The sequence below is a fragment of the Paramormyrops kingsleyae genome, chromosome 3 (assembly GCF_048594095.1).
Source record: "Paramormyrops kingsleyae isolate MSU_618 chromosome 3, PKINGS_0.4, whole genome shotgun sequence".
In the NCBI taxonomy this organism is placed as follows: domain Eukaryota; kingdom Metazoa; phylum Chordata; class Actinopteri; order Osteoglossiformes; family Mormyridae; genus Paramormyrops; species Paramormyrops kingsleyae.
Window position 1 is genome coordinate 3,511,545 of NC_132799.1, and position 21,077 is coordinate 3,532,621.

At 50.3% G+C, this 21,077-nt stretch overlaps 3 protein-coding genes across 18 annotated transcripts in view; 1 reads left to right on the top strand and 2 right to left on the bottom strand.

Annotated features, from left to right (window-relative positions):
* Positions 1-105: 105 nt before the first annotated feature.
* mtif2 (mitochondrial translational initiation factor 2) lies at positions 106-6,742 on the bottom strand. Its single transcript, XM_023828143.2, has 14 exons — positions 6,580-6,742; positions 5,762-5,998; positions 5,397-5,511; positions 5,131-5,302; positions 4,788-4,948; positions 4,377-4,553; positions 4,153-4,292; positions 3,470-3,594; positions 1,948-2,152; positions 1,436-1,688; positions 1,082-1,222; positions 801-965; positions 521-661; positions 106-392 (listed from the first exon to the last, which is right to left on the bottom strand). The coding sequence occupies exons 2-14, from the start codon at positions 5,990-5,992 to the stop codon at positions 223-225; spliced, it is 2,196 nt and encodes a 731-aa protein (XP_023683911.2). The 5' UTR covers positions 5,993-5,998; positions 6,580-6,742; the 3' UTR covers positions 106-222.
* A 73-nt stretch (positions 6,743-6,815) lies between these two features.
* Positions 6,816-11,348, top strand: prorsd1 (prolyl-tRNA synthetase domain containing 1). The gene is made up of 2 exons (XM_023828159.2): positions 6,816-7,324; positions 7,793-11,348. The coding sequence occupies exons 1-2, from the start codon at positions 7,241-7,243 to the stop codon at positions 8,219-8,221; spliced, it is 513 nt and encodes a 170-aa protein (XP_023683927.1). The 5' UTR covers positions 6,816-7,240; the 3' UTR covers positions 8,222-11,348.
* ccdc88aa (coiled-coil domain containing 88Aa) overlaps positions 9,147-21,077 on the bottom strand; it is a 52,464-nt gene continuing 40,533 nt past the window's right edge. For 4 of the 16 annotated variants that reach the window (XM_023828107.2, XM_023828106.2, XM_023828115.2 and 1 more), the window contains 13 exons: positions 20,809-20,952; positions 20,442-20,628; positions 20,164-20,309; positions 19,994-20,086; positions 19,408-19,601; positions 19,124-19,165; positions 18,104-18,187; positions 16,878-17,081; positions 16,189-16,254; positions 15,818-15,889; positions 15,443-15,529; positions 13,978-14,237; positions 9,147-13,340 (listed from right to left, as the gene is read on the bottom strand). In XM_023828107.2, the coding sequence (XP_023683875.2) occupies positions 12,471-13,340; positions 13,978-14,237; positions 15,443-15,529; positions 15,818-15,889; positions 16,189-16,254; positions 16,878-17,081; positions 18,104-18,187; positions 19,124-19,165; positions 19,408-19,601; positions 19,994-20,086; positions 20,164-20,309; positions 20,442-20,628; positions 20,809-20,952 (2,449 nt within the window). In that variant the 3' untranslated portion in view covers positions 9,147-12,470. The remainder of the gene's footprint in view (positions 13,341-13,977; positions 14,238-15,442; positions 15,530-15,817; positions 15,890-16,188; positions 16,255-16,877; positions 17,082-18,103; positions 18,188-19,123; positions 19,166-19,407; positions 19,602-19,993; positions 20,087-20,163; positions 20,310-20,441; positions 20,629-20,808; positions 20,953-21,077) is intronic. The other 12 variants (XM_023828119.2, XR_002840201.2, XM_023828118.2 and 9 more) reach the window with 12 other exon arrangements.

A 21,077-nucleotide genomic window follows, 5' to 3' on the forward strand; every position in this document is an offset into this window, starting at 1 on the left:
CACAAAACTGGGTTCACCAATCTTAGACCTATTAGACCGTCCCTAGTCCACACCATTATGTCAACTAGGATATAGTAGCAGCAGTTATTGCACATCCACACATGCTTGACAGCTTGATTCCATTTTAATTAAAAGTGATTTTAAATAATTTCAGTACATCACACTTTTTACAACATTGAACATCCATTGAGGGATTCTTCCTCGTTCAACCTCCACATCCCTCTAGAATCCTGGATCCCAGGAAATTTTCTGTTCTACCTTCACATCTTCAATACACAGCAGCTCATCCCCAGGCTGGAAGTCCACATTCTTATCCAAGGACAGCCCACATTCCATCCCGTTCTTCACTGTCTGCACGTCATTCTTCAGGTGCTTCATGGATGTCAGTGAACCTACAAGAAAATGACACGGTATAAATGTCAAATCACCTGCTGTGTCAATTAGAAAATGGACTGTCAATTTTAGGTCAAACTGACATTTATGTTTTCATAGTTCTGCAAAGTCAGCCTGGTCATCTTACCTTCCCAGAGGATCTCAGTGTTACGGACGAGCCTAAACCTCTTCTTGCGGTCCAGTTCACCCTTTTTGACCCTACAACCCATGACTGGAACCTTCTTCTTACCCATGGTCACCTCAAAAGCAGCCAGCACTGTAGCCTCTCCTGTCAAAACACACCACCACATGCTCTTGACAAAGCTGGAAACAACTTAAAATCTGAAGGTCTCACTGCTCAATTCACAAATTAACACAATTAGAAGAAACCGCATGGTGGTGAATAGGGCACAGATAAGATTCAGCACCAATGACACTCTGCTTCACGGTTGGAGGTAGCCTGTTGCTCAGCTCATCCTTGAGGTCGTCAATGAGCTTGTAGATGATCTTATGGAGCTTGATCTGAATTCCCTGCTTGGAGGCTTTCTGCTGAATAGACTTGTTGGCCTTCACGTTGAAGCCATAAATAACACCTGACCAGAGAGAAGAATGGGCTTTAGACCTGTGGTATTGTGGTGCTTTAGAGCTCTCAGTCCAACCTCAGTACTCAGAGGGACTGCTAAGTGAATCAGAGGCAGAGAGAGCTTACCTGAGAAGGTCTCGGCCAAGGTGAGGTCATTTTCAGAGACGTCTCCCACCCCGAAGTGCACCACATCCAGCTGACACTGCTCTGCGGCGTCATAGCTCTGCAGGATGTTCATGATGGCCTCCACAGAACCATCCACATCACCTACAGACATACGTGAAGGCTTGTACAGATTTTTGCAAGAACATTTACACACATTAAATGCAGAGAATTTATTTTTAATTTAATGCTAGTCTAAAAACAGTTGTGCTGGGATGGAGACAGACTATTGAAAAAAGAAGGTGCGTGTTTCACAGAGTATTCTGGATGCTGTCCCGCCATGACGTACCCCCCCAAACCCCCCAACACTGTCTGCACCTTTCACAATGATGGGCAGGGAGAGGTCCGCGCCTCCGGCCTTCTCACTGGGCCGCGAGCTCATCAGGTGCTTGTTGGCCTTGTACATGGCGATCTTCCTCTGCCTCCAGGACAAGTGGGCCGTGGCTTGGCGCTCCTTCTGGTAGGCCTCGTCGTGCTGCTGCTGCTTGCTCTCGATCACCTGTTTGTCCTCCTGCAGCTTCTCCTGGTTCTCCTGGAAGCTGCGCCACTCCACCGCCTCGCGTGCCCTTTGCTGGCCGAACGGGGCCCAGTGTCAAAGCACAACCGTGTCTAACCACAAGCCTGATCTTATATTATCAACTGCAGCAATTCCTGCGTCTTTCAACCATGTAAAAAGCACCCATTTTCAGAAAAGCAAACTGATGATTATAAATATTGTGCAGCATCTAAAACCTTTTTGCTTCACTTTCCTAAGTTTCAGAGAAAAACGGAAGAGCTTCTGATTTTGTGTGAAACTAACTGAAGCCAGGCGGCCGACGGTGGCCCTTTACCTCAGAGTCCACCTCTAGGATCTCCTCCCCCGCTGTGGGCAGCTCCTTCCAGCCCACGATCTCCACGGCGACGCTGGGCCCGGCCTCGCTTACCACCCGGCCATTCTCATCGTACAAGAAGCGCACTTTGGCCCAAGTGGCCCCTGCCACCAGAACGCAGCCCTTCCTCAGGGTGCCACGCTGCACGATCGCCGTGGTAACAGGGCTGTCAGAGGTCCGGGGGGGGGGGGGGTCATCCATCTATGGTGCCAGAGTAATCTACTCTACATCTACTAATATGTGACTCGGAAAACTGAAAAAATGCTAAAGATATAATCAGCAAACCTGTATAATGTCTATGCTATTTACAGAACAATACCACAATCCCAAAATAGACTCACACTATATACACACATGACAAATCAGAGTATTTATATTAAACAACTTCAGATGCCAGGCCTGCAGGGACGTCAGAAATGAGGGGGGGGGGATGCCCCCCCAATAACAGGATGAAATAGTTTGTTCCTTATCCTTTATTATGAATCCGCGCATTACTGAGCCTGATTCTTTGCACATGAAGAGCGCGAGGACGAAACATACGAAGATTGTAGTCCAGTATCAGACAAATATTTAATCACATGGATCAGTCATTTTAGTTATGTTTAGTTGTGAAACAGCACCCCAAACATTGTCAATCTTATTTTAAGTGATGAAATTTTCATTATTCAAGATATCATCGCATCCTTTCACGATGTGACTACTGCGTGCCCACTGCGATATCACGATAATACGGCACTGCAGGCCTGAACCTCCTGACGGGCTGACACAGGCTCTATGTGGCTCTGTGTTAGCATGCTGACAGGCACCATGCTAAGAGCTAACATGTCCAGTGCTGTATGGGTTAGTCTATGTGGCTCTATGTTAGCATGCTGACAGGTACTGTGCTAAGAGTCTAACATGTCCAGTGCTGTATGGGTTAGTCTATGTGGCTCTGTGTTAGCATGCTGACAGGTACTGTGCTAAGAGCTAACATGTCCAGTGCTGTATGGGTTAGTCTATGTGGCTCTATGTTAGCATGCTGACAGGTACTGTGCTAAGAGTCTAACATGTCCAGTGCTGTATGGGTTAGTCTATGTGGCTCTGTGTTAGCATGCTGACAGGTACTGTGCTAAGAGCTAACATGTCCAGTGCTGTATGGGTTAGTCTATGTGGCTCTGTGTTAGCATGCTGACAGGTACTGTGCTAAGAGCTAACATGTCCAGTGCTGTATGGGTTAGTCTATGTGGCTCTGTGTTAGCATGCTGACAGATACTATGCTAAGAGCTAACATGCCCGACACCGTATTGGTGAGTCTATGTGGCTCTGTGTTAGCATGCTAACAGGCACCATGCTAAGAGCTAACATGCCCGACACCGTATTGGTGAGTCTATGTGGCTCTGTGTTAGCATGCTAACAGGCACCATGCTAAGAGCTAACATGTTGTATGGGTGAGTATGTGTGGCTCTGTCTTAACGTGCTAACAGGCAGCAGCCTGCAGGCCCACCCCTTGCCCTTGTCGGTTCGGCTCTCGATGATGGTGCCCTCCACAAGGCTTGTGGGATCAGCCTTCAGCTCCAGCACCTCTGACAGGGTGACGGTGGCCTCTGCCAGTTCCAGTAGGTTCTCCCCCTGCAGCAGGCGAAGGGTCACTTGAGAACAGGCCGGTCCTGAAGCCTCTAGATTTTTTGTTTTCTTTCACTCCAACCAACCTGACATTTAAGACCTAATGAAATACTGTAGGCGATTTAGCTCATTCTCGAATCAAAACAAAAACATTTTTCAGTTAAATCAATTAAACATTAAATATTTAGTAATCTAATTCTACATCTTTAAAACAAAGCAGAAAATACACAATGATAGCCGATATATGCCTGACTTAAACCCATATACAAATCAGCACAACCAAGTCACAACAGCAGAGGCAGATTATTGCGTAGTCTAAAGCCCAGGGACCTGGCTGATATGAGGACCCCGTCCTGCGTAGTTAAACTGGCAATCCCTGAGGGTCCATGTCTGTGTCAATCTAGGGCCCCCAGGTTAAGAAAACCCACCCCCTGCCCAACAGGATGGAGAAGCGGTGACCGGTACCCCCCAACACGGGCCGGCATAGAGTATGGGCATATCAGTGACTTATACAGCAGCCGGAATCGGAAGGGCACCAACACCGGGGGGCGCCAGAGCGCTGACCTTGAGGGCGGACACGTGGATGGCCTGCACGTCCCCCCCAAGCTCCTCGCACACCACGCCGTGGGTCAGCAGCTCGCGTTTCACGCGCTCGGGGTCGGCATCCTTCTTGTCACACTTGTTCACAGCCACTATGATGGGCACTGGGGACAGAACAGCGCCGGGAAGGTCAGAGTGGCGGCGCACGGCCTAAGCCCCGCCCACCGCAAGCCAGGGTCGCCGGGTACCTCCCGCCTTCTTAGCGTGCTGGATGGACTCCACAGTCTGCCGCATGACACCGTCATCCGCTGCCACCACCAGGATGACGATGTCGGTGACGAGGGCCCCGCGAGCCCGCATGGCGGAGAAGGCCGCGTGTCCGGGCGTGTCCAAAAACGTGATCTTCTCCCCAGAGGGAAGCTGGACTGCAAATCACGACCGAGACAACGTCTGGCTTTAATAGCACTAATTCATTATAACACATCACAGATTATACTAGAAACTAAACCACTTTGCGTTCATTTGTAATTTATCCCCATCGTGGTTACAAAAGCAGTGCCTGACTCAGGACAAGCTCTTTAAGCACCAGACACCCTGAATTTAGCAGCAGCGTTGCCACTCACAGGACCTTAAGAATAGCGCTCAGTAGCGCCCCCTACCCAGGAACGCCCCGATGTGCTGGGTGATCCCTCCAGCCTCCATGGCCGCCAGCTGACTCTTCCTCAGACTGTCCAGCAGAGTCGTTTTCCCATGATCCACGTGGCCCATGATGGTGACGACGGGGGGGCGGGACACCAATACTGCGGGGTCGGGGAGGGGTCTGGCACATATGAAGATGTGGAGACTTAAATATGACCCTGCTCTTATACAAGTGCAGTTTCTGATAGCTGAATATATTCATTACAATCTTAGGCATGATGTCATATCTGCAGTGAAAGCTGAGAGTGTCCTTAGACTCTCCCCGTGAAGAGATATGATGACAATGTCCAAAAACAGCCCTACTGTCTTTCCACGTCCTTGTTTTCCCGGTCTCTGTCCACCGTCAGCGTCGCCCATTTGAACTTCATGCCGGACATTTTGACCACCTCCTTTATCCACTTCTCCTCCAGTACAGAGTCGGGTTCCAGCGAGTCCACGTCGATGGAGGTGTGCAGAAGAGCTTCATATACATGATCTGAAACGGCAAACTGGTGAGGCAACGCTAAATCCATCACGCCTGCTGATCAAAATCAGGATGTCCAGGTCCCCAGACCCCCAGCCATCCAAACCTATGTCCCTCTTCATGGCCCCCGCCAGCTCGACCAGCGTCATGCTCTTCTTGATCTCCACCTCCTGCTGCTCCTGCTTCGGTTTTGGTTTTGAGACCTTTCCATGTCCTTTGGCCTGATGATGAGGAAAATATCTTTAAACTCATCTCCCACTGCCACCCAAAGAATAAATAAATAAATCATGGAGGATGTGACTTAAAAAGGTATAACTCTGAACCAGTGCTTACTGGCCAACCACCAGAAGGTGGATATTTTTGATACTAAATGATTTCTAAGGAAGAAGGGGGGGGGGTGCAGAATTTCAACAACAATTACATCCATCTTAAATTGTAGTGGTGGCAGGAGATGAAAGGGGAGATTCTTACAGGCTTGGTGGCCAGGAGGCGAGCGTGGGGGTGGGGGTAGGCGTATGCAGGCGCAGCAAGGCTGGGGCTGAGCAAGGAGCACAGAGGGGGTCTGAGGGAGGTCAGGCTGCAGGAGGAGGCCCTCCAGATCATCCTCTGTACCTCCGTGAAGGGCAGGGCACGTAGCCGGCAGAGGGCGCGGCTGGGGCAGAGCAGAAGCTCCAACCGGAGGAGAACCTTCATGCTCATCATAGCTCACTGCCAACAGCAACAAAAAGCTTAACATTTACTGCTTAACATCTACTGACTTCACAGCACATGGACTCACAGCGATGTTCTGCATGAACCAGTATACAGTACCTGCTGCTTTTCTAGGTGTCAGTGAAGAGTTAGGTTCGGTTAAATAACTGTACTACTTTGAAAAGCTTGCATAGGAGGTGCCCTGGACTGCGTGGGGAATGCCAGACTTTATGCATTTAACTCATAGATCACATTTCCATCGACACTGCATGAACAACTAAAGGCTTCCGGTGCATAACGACACTATATGCAGGCCTTAGTAAAGTATGTGCTACGATATGGGTTCTGACATAAAAATCACGTTCCTGGAGACCAAACAGCTGTGATAGCACCTCTTGATGCTTGTGACACAGAACCGCTCATAATGAGGCAAATATATCTTTTGTAACGAAACACTGTACTTATTAAATCTCTTTATGTACACTGTTTTAAAACGAATGCGTTTTATGCAGAGAGCTGGTTTTCAAGTTGAAAAGCACTTATAAACAATTAAACACCTGGAAATGTCCTAACTATTATTCCCGAAAAAATTCGCTCACCTGCTGTTTTATTGACACTGACTCTCGACGCACCACCAAATCATTAAAGCAGAATATTACACCGGCAGGAGAGAAAGTGCACGGCGTTATATTCAGATAACACTTTAACGCCACCATACGTGGCGCCATGACACATTTACCCAAAATGCAGTTCGGCCGGATTCACAATGCATCTCTCTGCTTCCTTTGGAGTCTTTTAAGGTCGCTGATAAATAAATCTTGCATTGCTTGTTAAATTTAATTAGAATAACAAAATAATAGTAAAGATAGTGAATTAAGTGATTCCAACATATATTATACCTATAATACTTTTTATATGTAATGAAATGGAAACTGATATTTGAAAACTTGTATATTCTAGTCCATAACGGCATGAAGACAAATACAATAAACAAAACTCAGCAACACTATAATTATAAAGCAATTTTATCTCTGCTGCAATTTTACCTCATTCATTATATAGGTTATCTGAGCGAAGAACTGGTTTAGGTTTGCGTCGCTGTGTCACGCTTGCGCACTAGGGCCAAAAATGCGGATGCAGTTTTTGTGATTTTCGATGCAGGCGGCAAGTACCGACGTAAAGAAAAGTAGTCTAAGGGGTTTATTACATCGCATAAGTTGCATTTAAAAGTGAAAGTTTAACTTTTCATAGAAGTTTAAGATGGGATCACCAGGACTTCGATCAGAGTTGGAGGAGTACCTAAAGCAGCTTAACATTGAAACTGTCTGCGTTGACCACCCGGAGGTAATGACGCTGCTTAGAAATAAAATTGATTTCTATCTGATTAGTTAAGAAACATATTGATACCATGGACTGCTTTTGTACAAAGATTTTGAAAGCTTCGGCTGTCGTGGCACGCGACTCTAATGTGCCCATACAGGACGCCAGAGGGCGCAGAAATCAAAACGGTCGGTTCCTACCGAATCCTAGCATTGCGTCTGTGATACCCACGTTGGACCACCAGAGGGAGCCATCTGCAATCGGAAATTACTTTTGAATTACTTATTTTACGAGCTACACTGTTTTATACATTATCATAAACGCATCTCACATCAACTCTGCTGTTCGGTGCAAAAACTACAGTGAAATATACCAGTGTTTTGCATTGTAACTTTGCAGTTTGAATTATATAGAGGAGAAATATCTAAACTGTATGATTTGAACTTGTTGTTCAGGTATGATCATCATATTAATGTATATTTACCACATTAGGTGTTTACCGTGGAGGAAATGATGCCGCACGTGCAGCACCTTAAGGGAGCTGTCACGAAAAACCTTTTCCTCAAGGATAAGAAGAAGAAGGGCCTTTGGCTTGTGTCCGCCCGACACGACCGTCAGGTAAACCTGAACGACTTGGCCAAGAAGCTGGGTGTTGGCAGCGGAAACCTCCGCTTTGCCGAAGAATCGGTCATGCTGGAGAAGCTGAAGGTGGCCCAAGGCTGTGCCACGGCTTTGGCACTCTTCTGCGACCAGGAAAAAAGCATCAAATGTGTGCTGGACAGCGACCTGGTGACTGGGGGTCACGAAAGGGTGTATTTTCACCCCATGACCAATGCAGCCACTATGGGGCTGACACCAGATGATTTACTGAGATTCTTAAGGGAAACAGGACATGAACCGATTCTGCAGAGCTTTGATTAGAGGACGCAGCTCTGGCTCAGGTTATGTGGTACATTGCTGGCTGATAAGTGGCCACCCACAATTAAGTTGTTTTTGTTATAGAATGTAATTCAGGCAATTATTTTTACTCCAAGTACTGATTTTAGTTATGTTAATTTTCTGGCATTAAAAGGAATTTATGCCCAGCAGAATACATTGGTAGGGGGGGATATTGATGTTTTATGAGCGTATGACCACTGAATTGTGTAGCATCCACCTCCTGCAGTGAACTGGATTCGTTGGTCTTCTCCTCAAATGCTCCCATCACCTGCAGCTCACTGGTTCCTGGGATGGATGCCATTCTACTCCAATTCCATACTTCAGACTTCATGTGGAGGAAATCAGGTTCATTCTCGAGGAGTCATATGTTCCCATGTGAGGTTTTAATGCATCTTAATCATTCATGAAGTGCTACCAGTGATTTGTCATTTTCGTACGTACAATGTGAAGGTATGTTACTAGTATATGTAGGAAAATGTCAACTAAAACCTGTTGCATACAGGACAGACAGCTGTACCACCATATATCATATTTGGTCTTAGACAAGACCCCAAGGTTACAAGCTAATGATACAATGTTACAGCCTTTGACACAAGATTGGCCAATACAGGCGAAACCATGTATTTTACTGTGTTAAACAGATGAATTGGTTTAGTTTAAGGTGTCACATAAGCATCTGCTTAAGACTCCTGCACAGCCTAATATCAGCCGCTCAATGTCATTCAACAGTTTTGTATGCCAAGTACCATTTGTACTATGATAAGAGCCTAGACCACCACTAACCCCATGAACAAGGTCACACTCAAGCTCTGAGCTTCATTTAGAAACACAGCATCCTGCATCATTCAGCTGTTTAGCTACGTAGCCATGAGACTGCTTGAGAACAGAAAAACACCAAACAGTTGCATTGGTTGATCACATCAGAATGCCTTTATGTAAAAGTAACAGTGGAAAATAGGAACGAACTATTCAAAGTCACAGTCATTCCCAACTAGAGCAACGATCAGAATGGACAGAGACACCGGCTGGGTCCTTTGTGCTGCTGGTGGCCTGCACAGCCCATCCCAGGGGGCGCTCTGAACTCACAGCAACAAATGGAAACTCACAGCGCGAATGTAGAACTGAAAAAGGTGCAGTGCTGCTCCTGGTGTTTTGGTCTGTGGGAGACAGAACATTTTTGACAAGGTCTGCATTCCTGGGAGGGGGGGGGCACCTGGTAACAGAATGCTCCATGCGGTACATACTCGAACCAGTTTCATTTTTTCCCTCCTCTGGCGTCCACATGCTTTTCTTTGTGCAGAATCTTGAGCGGAGAAGCTCAGCCATCCCACGTCAGAAGGATGTGCATGCTTGTTGTTTACAGCCTGCAGACGGCAGAGGCTGGGGCGAGTCCAGGAAGAGGCAGCACGAATCCTCTGGCTCCGTGGAAAGACACGTTTCCGTTTCCCAGGTGATGGCATCAGCACAGACCTCTGGTCCCCGGCACATGTGCGTCGGCGGTCTGTCAGTCCTGCGGCAGTGCTTTTGCCAGATTCAATACTTACAAAAAATTGCCACGATAAAATTTCTAAGACGGAGTCCTTTTTTCTCCTTGATTCAAGGAATGATAGGAAAGTCTAGTTGAAAGATTCTTAAGAAGTTTATATAAAACAGGGTTTACACTCTCAGAGGGGACCTTTTTTTTTTTTTTTTAAACAGGCTTGAAACAGAGCTTGATGGGAAAGATTCCCTCTTGGTGAGGCAGTAAGGGTAGAGTGAAGAGAAAAGAGGGACAGGAGAAAGTGAGTTAGCAGAGGAGAGATGATCATGTGAAAACACCAGCACCCAGGACCGGCGGGAGGAGCCTGTTGGGCAGGAGCGTCATGCAGGGATGCTTTTCAGGTTCTGTTCACATAACCCACCCAACACAGACTCAAAGTGTCATCAACACAGACTTGTTTCCAGTACACTTTAGTAAATCAAAATTAAGAAAAAACAAAAATACAGAACATAACAGAATAACAAAACTGGGGTAAACAAAAGAGCCACTGACAGATGTGCTTGGAAGCACCTCCACTGCTGTGTGTGTGTGTGGGGGGGGGGGGGGTACATGCAAAACGCAAAGTGTCCCAGCTGGTTCCCCACAGAGGCTCCAGGTCACCATCCTTGTGCACCGCAGAGGAATCCGGCATGGAGGGAGGGCCGGTTTACACCGCGAGTGGCGAGGTGCTGTGGGGGGGTTAAGGCCCCGGTCACTGTCCCCAAGCAGCCACCGCTCTGCTTATGGCAGGACACTCACCCCTGGGGCCCAGTAGGGCGGCGGCCAGTGGCAGGGGGGTCTATGTCTGGGAGCTGTGTCTCTCCCCGCTCCTGCTTTTTGACTTTCTGCGCTCAGCAAAACCTTCCACATCTGCAGAATAAAGGCATTTTCAATTATTCATGAACACGGCTGGTTACATGTACGATCAGCTGTTGTGGCAGCTATGAGAAAAACGAAAACACAGACCCCTCCAAAAGCCCCATCCATTATACCACCATCGTGCATCTTTTATGATAATCCGACAGACACACTAAATTAGTGTTTACCCAGCAGGCTGGCTGTCACCACGAAACCAGTTACCTTCCAGTAGCAGTCAACGCTGACTGTGCACTAGCTTAACTCCGTTAATGTGGTTAGTGTTGCTCACAGTGGTGGCAGCTAATTTAGCATGAAGCAATGACTGTAAAACTAAAAGATATATTTAAATGTTTTTGCGTAACGTGTGTTTTTTTCTGTCTACAGCTCTGATGGCTTGTGGAAAGTGTGTAATTGTTTTTCTTGAATGAAACCAATAGATGTGTTTCCCCACAGCAAAAGCAGCATGTTCACATGTTCATTTTGATTGCGTGAATCAAAATGGCAGCCAGGCGCACAGGGAGGGGACCCTAAACAGCTTACTGATGCAGAGCGGCCGACATGCAGCAGGAGGAGTTCAGGACGGAAGCCCCGAAATCTCAGGATACACAACAAAAAAGCAAGAGGTACATTCACAGCAAAAGGTGAACACAGCCCACAAAACATTATACATCTGCGACTGGAGAATGAAGGGCACAAGCAAATAAAGGAAAATAATAATAGTAAAAAAAAAAAGTGAATCCTTAAGATGCATATACTTTTTTTTTTTTTTTTTAAACTGGGCTAGAAGAAACAAACCAGACCGAATGCACAGCCATTTATACCATCAGTAAAATGCAGCACGAGGGCCTCATATTACATGTGTAATCAGCTCAGTTCTATTTAAGACCCGGACACTGGGGCTCAAAACATATGCAGCTTATTCTATAAAGCTCTGTGATGTCATGCGAAAGCCTCGGTTATCCAGTGGCTCACGTGAGCTGTCAGTCCTACAGACCCTCGGCTGGTCTCACTTGAAATGCAACCATTCCTGAAATCCATGATTCTGCTATGGGCTCTCTTCCCAAAAAGGGCAGTCAAGTTGAGTTTTTCCTAAACATTACCAATGTCAGTCCACATAGTAGCAAAGCAGGTAAAAAGCAGTCATTTTGTGCGCCTGTTCATAAACCTGCATAAACAGCATTGGGGCTGTACTGCCCACACGCTGTCTGTTACACAGGGCATTTAAAAGGACCTAATGGTCATTATTAAACCATGACGTACTAATGTTCTATGTACAACTTCTCAGTTCATAAATACAAACTGAACCTGAAGATCGGAGCCCCTCTCCCATTAATCATTTCATTCCCTGCTCTTCCACACCAATCCATTAAGTCCGACTGCAGTAACAGCAATAACAAAGTTAGGGTCACATGACCAGAGAGCAAAGCCCCCACCCAGGCAAGAGGGTCAGAGATGCCCGCTTGAGTCCTGAAAGTCCAGACAGCGACTGGAGAAGACAGACCACGTGGACACGTCAACCACAAGACAAAAAGGTGATGCTTCAACAGAACCATGCAAACAGGTTTACTGTGCTTTATTTAAAATAAAAGAAAAATAAAATAAGGTCAAAGAAGCAGGGAGCACAGGAGTGGAACAGCAGATGGGTGCCCCAGCTGGAGGCCTTTGCTCATGCATGGATGAACGTGGTCAAAATGAACAGTTTGTTCTGTGTTCTTCTCCCTTGGAGAACCGTAGTTTGGAAGACGGGTGTTTGGCTGCCAGTGGCAGGAGTGTGAATGCGTGGCAGTGCTGATCCAGTGATTGGAGAAGATTCTGAATCTGCACCAGGGTCTAGGTCGCAGGCAGGGTCTACGTTTAGACGCAGCCATATTCGTACCACAGGGACTGGCTGTCGTCAGAGGTCAAGGAGGGAGACGGCACCTCAGCAGCCTCCGCATCGGCACCTGTGTCATCACCGTTAGTCTTACGGTCAGGGGTGCATGAAACCGGGCCCGTTACCGGCTGGGGCTCGTGTCCGGCTCTAGCGGGCCGGGAGGTGTGTTTGATGGGCGGGCCGCTGATGTTACTGACCAGGGAGGTGTTGAGGGACAGGAATGTTTGGCTCTTACCAGGACTGCTGAAGGACGGCTCGCTGAAAATGGTGTCCATAAAGACGGAATCTACAGTGAATGTGGAGCCAAGGAACGAATCCAAGCTAGAGAGTTCTGGACCTTTGCCCTGGGCAATGCTGCCTGTCAGGGGTAGACTGGTGGATTTGGGCAGGGTGGGCGTGGGGGCTGGGGGGTACTCACTGGATGCGGCCTGCCCCCGGTGGCTGGCCTTGGTTGGGGCTGGGTCCACAGATACAGGAGGCCGTGTGTCTTTGGACATAAAGTCATGGATGCTTGTGCGGCGTGTCGAGCCTTCGGCAGTGGAAATGACGCTGCTGGCGCGAGGCAGCGTGGACGAGGAAGCGTCCAAGCGCTCCGACACAGAGACGGCCTTGCCCTGGGCGTTCAGCGCAGGCCGCATGGGGTTCGAGCCTTTGACGCGCGTGCTCTCTGCTTTACGCAGGCTGGGACGCCCCGCTTTGGATGCCCGACTCTCAGAGGTGGAATCGGTGGCTGGCGCCCTCCCGCTGGCCGACCGCAGGATGCCGCGCGTGCCCCGCTCCCGCCGCACTACTTCATTGGAGTCCGCCGAAAGTCGAGAGGACTCTGTGGCCAGGGTCTCCTGGCTGCCATTCTGAGGGGAGACCATCGCACACTGACACTTAGTACAAAGGAAAATGCAATAATCTTACCCTCTTTCGAGAATTCCAGATCCAGTGAAGGCTGGACACACCTACTGAAAATCATTTGTTTTTCAACGAGATAATGACCCTCAGCACAGCTTGAGTTTATGCAGTAAGTACTGTGACCTGGTTCCCATAATCACCTGGACCTAAACCCTACAGAGCTGGTTTGGGGTAAGTTGGATCGACCCCTTCAGGACTGCTGGAGAAGCTTAATACATCAGGAAGCTGGGTGAATAAATGCTATGCTGTCATCAAAGCAAAAGGAGGCCATTTTGAGGAATCTAAAATGAGAAAATTGAGATGAACATGTCTCTTGGCCATGGCAATATTAGATGTGTACTACTGCACTGCCTCAATGATGAACAACAGCTAAGAGACAAATGCATTAAAAGCAGGTGTGTCCAGACTTTGGACTGGTATATTTAAAAGCGAAATTTAAATTTCTTACTTGTCAATTAACACAAAAAACAATGACATTAAGTGTAATAAAAGTATAAAGCAACCCATTGGTGATGTGCTGTAACTGCAGGCCACGCGAAGCCCCCCTAGAGGTGCTGATTGGTACTACAGTCATTTGTAGGTCACCTCTGGCAAATTAACGCTCTCCTCCAGGAACTGCTGCAGGGACATCACCTCGCTCCCCGGTGAGGCAGTCCTCCTCCTGGCCTGTGCGCTGGGGGGCTCCAGGCTCCTGCGCAGGAGCAGGGGGCTCTGGCGAGATCCACGCTGGGAGAGAGGCTGCTGCACGGGGCTGCTCCCACTGGACCAGGCCTCGTTGTCCAGACTGAGGCTGAATTCCCCACTGCTCTCGCTCTGCGGCCGGCTGTGGCTGCCGTTCACTGTGCCTGCATGCCGGGGAGGAAAGCAGAGGACACGCCTGTAGTGTGGCCCGGGGGAATCGCGGGACTACGGCGGGGTCACGGAGGACGAACCAGCCATGCAGGCTGAAACAGGCATAGGGAATGCAGCAGAATGTCCCAGCATGCAGCAGTGTCAGAGCAGTGCTGTGACGGGGCAGGCATACTGCAGCAAGGCCCTCCTGTAACTAGTTGTAGGTGGGTTAATCGCTCAGCACATGCAGTAAGATTGTCGCTAGGCACAAACAAACCATCCCTACACTGAAAGTAACCACACACACACACACACACACACACACACACACACACACACACACACACACACACACACACACACACACACACACACACACACACACACACACACACAGGATAGTGGCTCCCTGACCCAGCCTCCTGCTCACAGCCCCTCATCTCCTGCTGCCCTTGGCCTACTAACGGGACCCATTAATATCACACAGACACTCCCCCGACACGGATGGTGTCCTTTATTCCCCGGATCTTGAGGAAAGCTGCAAATGGAGGGTGCCTCTTCGGAAGACAAGAGGCACTAATAACAAAGACCGTGCAAAAGAGCCGCCCCCACCCCCAACAAATAAAATTCTGTTCTTAGTTGGCACTCCCCCGCGCCAACGCCTGGGGTGCATGGCTGGCCGGGGACAGACACTTGGGCCGCTCGTCCCCGCCTACGTCGGCGGCTCGCAAGGGCGGGCAGGCAGCACCAGCTCACAGCAGGGCTGCAGGAAACCATCTGCTTTTAAGCACAGCAGCCGGGCCGCCTCGGTGTCCCTGCGCTGACCAGACTGGAGTGTGCGTGCGTGGGGGGGGGGTGGGGGTGCAGACACATAGACTAAATGTAAACAACATGCTTCCCCTCGAGGGGAGGCCATTTCATTTTCTTTGAACGGATTACATGTTAAGTCCTGAACGTGTTAAGATGCTGTTGGACATTTAAAGGACATTAATGAGCCACTGAGTCTCCAGCAGGCATATAAGAGCAGCCCACAGGTCAAGTAGGAAGATCCCCAAAGCTAGTGCTGACTGTCTAATGGGAATGAAACCAGTACACTGCCAGTATCACACTCGCCTCATTCCATCCGACTGGCTGGCCAGCGGATTCGATGCTTTGTACAAATAAGCAGGACAAAAGGCCACAAACGAAGAGGAGAGCGAGAGGAGCCCAGCGGCCGTACCTTTGACCTCCAGCGAGGAGGAGTGGGAGTTATTATTGCTATAGCTACTGGTGGTCCTGCTACTATGGAGGCTGGTGGGTCTGGAGGCTGGATGGGGATAAGAGGAAGGGCACACATCATGAGAGCAAATGGGGGGGGGCAGCAGATGGCCCGAGCTGGGGGTGGGGGTGTCACCATGCATCTCCAACATGCTTGCCCACAAACCAAGAATCCGGGGGTCTTACGGGAAGCCGGGAAGCCCAGGCCCTTCCAGGGACTGCGGGGGGGCAGAGGGAAAACTGGGGCGTCGGGTGAGGAGGGTGGTTAGTGACAGTGACGGGGAGGGGCACACATGGGGTGAGGTGGGGTACAGATGCACATGAGCGGGTGACTTACAGCAGATGTGACAGGGGATTCTGCACACTGCAGATGGAGAGAGTGCCTCAGCACTGCTCACGTCCTGCAGCACTGGCGGGTCAGACAGGGCCGCTTGTGAGAAACCCCGCCTCTCTAGCACGGGGCCAGGTGGCGGGCAGCCATACTTATACACAGGCTACAACCCTCTGAACGAGGGAATCCCTAACTAACAGCACAGCACTGTTCGCTGATCCATTTAGCCCGTTGGGTTCCAGGACATGAGAAATGGTTAAGGGGGCAGATGTTTGTAGAGAGATGCAGGTTAACAAGAAGCTGAAATGCCTTTTAATGAAGGGATGCCACAGGGGTGACAGGATTCTCTGGAAGGCCTTGGACCACGAGTCTCTTACCTTGACTCCTCAAGCCGTTGGCGTCCTCCGGGGAAGCTGGAGCCACGTCCTCACAGGAAGCGTTGTCTGGGAAAGACAGGCGTGGCACTAGATTACAGATTAGGGTGTGAATGCCGTGTGTGTCCATGAGCAGGCTATCACATCAGCCGGTCTATAAGCAAAGGCGGCGGGGGCTTGCAGGAACAGGAGCCAGGCACAGCCAAAGGAACGTACCGGAAAGCCAAAGTGCACTCACGTCTACATAATTTCCAGCCACACATTTCATGAAGCGCTTCACTTTCAGGCTTATCTGTACCACTCTCATCAGCAAGGTCTGATGCACAGCTCTCTAAGTACCTACAGAAGGACATCTTCTGTAACAGCTTAATGTCCTTTAAAGAGACAGACTGTCTGGATAATCCACGAATGAAAGCTGCATCTACTCTAAATGACCAGGAAAAGTATATAGATGAGCTCAGCTGGTGAAACGGTGCGGGCGGCTCTCCTGGCGCCTTGGGAAGCAGCTCGTCGTCACGGCAGGGTGAGCAGGCAGAAAGCAAGCGCTTTTAATGCTGACTCACACACACTCATCCTCAAACCAGTAAAAGCCTGTTTTTGGATGGCATCAGACTTACAGCCTTTCTGAGAATGGTTTACTTAACAGAGCTGGGGGGTGGAGGGCTGGGGGGGGATGGATCGCCTGGCTCTACCTTTGGCTTTGAGCCTTTGCTTGGACCTGTGGCCGGCAGGCAGGTTGAGCGTGGCGTAGTTGATGGCCGTGGTGGAGTAGGCCATGGATCCCAGCTCCTTCCGGCGCTGCCTGCTGGCTGCCTCCTCAGGCCCGTCCAGATTCTCAGAGCTACCGGCCCACGGGCCCCCCGCCAGGGCCATGGATTGCAACAGGTCGTTCATGGCTGGGATGGAAATGCAGAGAAATCAGCATGGATCGGTGACTTCCACTATGCCTGCCGCTCTTTTGGGGGGGCAGCCCCCAAAAACTGGGCCCGACTGGGCCGAGTCTCTGGGGAACGGGCCGCTGAAACGGCCCCTCCCTCCTACCCACAGACAGTGGGGGCCTCTAAGGTGTCGGGAGGGTCCATGTTATCATGACATGCATTGAACTGAAATGGGTCTGAGACTAGGACGGTAAACAGGAGCCAGAGTGTGAGGGACAGAGATGGGAGAGATGGAGAGAGAGAGGCTAACAGTTTAAAAGCTCCGCCAGAGCCGAAACATGACAGCGCCCCCTGCTGCGTCAGTATAGCAAAGCCATGCCTGCAGGGTGTCCAGGGTAAGCGTGGCTACAAATATAAAATGGGTGAAGGTGCTGCTTAGTTCAGGCAGCCACAGGGCTTGGGTGGAGGTGGGGGTCATGGGCAGTGCAGGCTACACATCCAGGAACATCTCCACACCCAGGTGTAGAAGGGAACAGCATTCTTCACTATAACTAAGGCTTCAGCCAAGCGCTCAGCCATGGCTGAAATCGCACTCCGAAGAGCATGATCAGTCCCATCACGGCCCAATCTAATGGTGCCACGGCTGGACGGTGCCCCTTTACGGCAAAAGCTCCCAGCAACCCATCACACGCTGGTTACCATCCCAAGCTGAAACCGGCAGCAAACAGGCACATTCTACTCGGGGGGGGAGAGGAGGGGTAGAGGAGGGGGGCGGGGGTTTGGCTGACAGGTCTCCGTTTCATCCATAAGCCAGCGAGAGAGAGAGAGTGAGAGAGAGCGAGCGACGCCAGACATTCGCATAGTGCACAATCCACCAAGCCAGACCGGTGCCGTTAACAATGAGGGACGAGGGGTCAGGAGAGATGTTGGTGGGGGGGGGGGGGGAGAAAAAAAACCACAACACAAGGAAAAAACGCTAAATAAAATGTAATAATCAGGAGAATAGGAGGCAGGTGCAGCTAGACTAATGGAGGTCTTACACATGGACCGGCGATAGACGGCCTTCACTTTGTCTTTCTCCTTCGGTCTGTTCCGCATAAAGGGCAACCGTTTCAGTGCAGTCACTTAGAGTCATAGCAGGTGGTGAGAGGACAGACAGACCAGGGGAGATGGAGATAAAGAGGGGGGGGGAGAGAACAGATGGACGTTAACAATGCAGAGAACCCAGGGTGGGTGGGGGGGGGGGAATTCACCAGCAGGTCAACCCCGGAGTGGGCGGGCGTGCACACGCATGCACACGTGACACGCACACACGCTCAAGAAGCAAGCGTATGTCAACATGCCTGTAAATACACACACCTGTACTTAGTACACCCGTACACGCCGTAAAATGCCTGCGTGAACACGCTGGGGCCTTGACCCCCATCCCCCAACCCCCCTCCGACACACACAGGTGGTATGGCCGTGTGGAGGGGGTGCGTGCTTCAGGTGGAACAGCAGACAGCACACACGGCACAGGACGCACTGCACGTACACTGTGACGCTATTAAACGGTGCAATTGGGTGAAATAGCCCCAGGCTGTGGAAAAGGTGGGATCCAGCTCCCCGAAACAGCTGTCTTGTCTGGAGCTCAATATATGATTAAATGCAACCTGCTGGGAATGGCTTGCTGACACGATCCTGACAGCCACCATTACACTCACTGCCATGCACGCAGTGGCCTGTCGCTAGCTGGGAGCAGTTACTCACAGTTTAATTATAAGTATAAATATTCAAAGGTTTAATTACATAGCTGCTGCTAAAAATGCTTTATACAGGTAGGGGACTGATGAAAATAAATCAGAGAAAAAATAAACTGAAGCGCAGTCTGAGGTACAGGGGTCATGTGAAAGGTGTTCTGCGGGGAACCTGCTGGACGTTCTGCTGGCTGGGGCAGGCATTGCACCTTTTAATACAGACAGAACACAGAGGGAGGATGAGGCGCGGCTCGATGGCATGGCGACTGGCCGGGGCCCGGGGGGCCCGGGGCCCCCCCACGCCTGCGGACCCCTTTAGCATACCATTTGAGGGACACTGCAAATGGATGATCTGCCCTCTCTTCCCTTCCAGATGGAGTGAGGAGAAACAAGCACAGACAGTGTTAGGTCTACGAGAGCAAGACACCTCATACAGCAGACGAGTCACCAGCGGCGCACTCACTCAGACTGCCGGGTCGGCGTCTGTCTGCCACCTGCCACTGCGGGGCCTCGTTTGCCCGTGTTTTAGAGAGAATACGGGTGGGGGGCGGGCGATGCGCAAGACAGTCCTCCCACCCACTTTCCCAGCAGGAGCCTGGCATACTCACTGGTGCTCCTCTTGTGTGACAGGGTGTCGTCCAGGGAGCCCATGGAGGAGCTGTCCTGGCTGTCCGGGCCCAACGGGCCTAGGAAGCCCTCGCCGGAATCCGAGCGCGTGGGAGTCAGCGTCAGCGAGCGGATGCGCTCTCGGCTCTTGGGCTTGATGAGCTTTTTCATCTTTAGGGTGATCCAGTTGCCACGCCTGGGTGCATGGAGAGGAACAGGCTGAGTGACGCATCCCCCGCCCCGGCCACACATGTGACACGGTGGTAACAGCGGAGGTTTGCTCGCACATCCTCAGCATGCCCGGCACAGAAAACACCCGCTACAGAGGGCCCAGGAAAATGACCCAACACGAACAGGAACTGGTCAGCAGCTCATAGAACTCGCGAGCCCATCTGTTCTGTTCTAATCTACATAAGTAAAATAAACATCCAGATCTCAGCATAACTGACATACACAAATACACAAGAGATCAGGCCATCAGCAAAGCAGAGGACACACACTGAGGTTTCTGTGGGATAGACGAGATGATGCCTCACTATATCAAAGGCTAATCCACTGGGCATCAACACGGGCTGGAGATGGACGTACCTCCTTGGTGGTGAGGGATCATAGAACTTGTACTGGTCCATGATCTTCTCTTCCAACTTTTCCTTCTGCCTCCTCAGCTCATTCAGTTTGTCTCTGGAAGGACAAGGGACTGATGTTAGCAACGCGTAGGACAAGGGTGACAGCACCGGGACCAGAGTTGGAATTCTTACATGTACTGCCTCTGCTCCACATGGAAAAGGTCCTTGCTCTCCATGGTCTGCTCCAGCAAGGTCCGGTTCTGCAGCATCAGCGTCTGGATCTGGTCCAGCAAGTGCCGGTTCTCCTCCTCCAGGTTTCCCTTAAGCTGGCTGAGCAGCTATATAGGTACAGCACACATTCAATACCTTGCCTTAATGTGGTCATCAAAACTCCAGAAGGCACGGCTCTTATATACGAGTAGGACAGGAGAGCCCAGGCAGGTGTGAAGCCCTCGGCACAGCCCAAGTACCTCACACTGGTTGGTGAGCTTGGTGGAAGTGATGTCCAGCTGCTGGTACTGCTCCTTCAGCTTGGAGAACTCGGCCTCGAGTCTGGTCTGCTCCAGTTTGGCGCTGTTCAGCTGGCTCTTCAGGGTTCTGTGATCCACCTGCAGGCCCTCATTCTCCTTCAGCAGCTGCAGGTATGTCTGGTTTAACCTGGTAATGGGGGCACAGAGATGCCATTCTGACAATGACCCTAGTATTTTCATATCCTCTAAATACAACCCCACATTAAAAGCCCAACCCCCCCCCCCCCCCCCCCCTAAAACCTACAAAACTTGGTTGCTCTGATACACCACGCCAGCCAATCACAGGGCAGGGGCGGGGCTGACATACCTCTCGTTACCCTCCTTCAATTTGTGATACTCTGCCACGGTGGCTTCGTGGCTCTTGTTCTCAGACAGCATCTTCTCCTGCTCTGCCTTCAGAACCTTCTCCAACTCCTCCAACTGAGTCTTCTGCTTCAGCAGCTGGTTGTACCTGGAATGCACAACCAGACATGGTTACAAACCCTGGGAGAACACAGTGAACACATTTTATGGACTTCATGAGCGCTGTGGCAGAGTGAAGCTATCGCTGATATATCTACAGACTAAGAAGCAGTC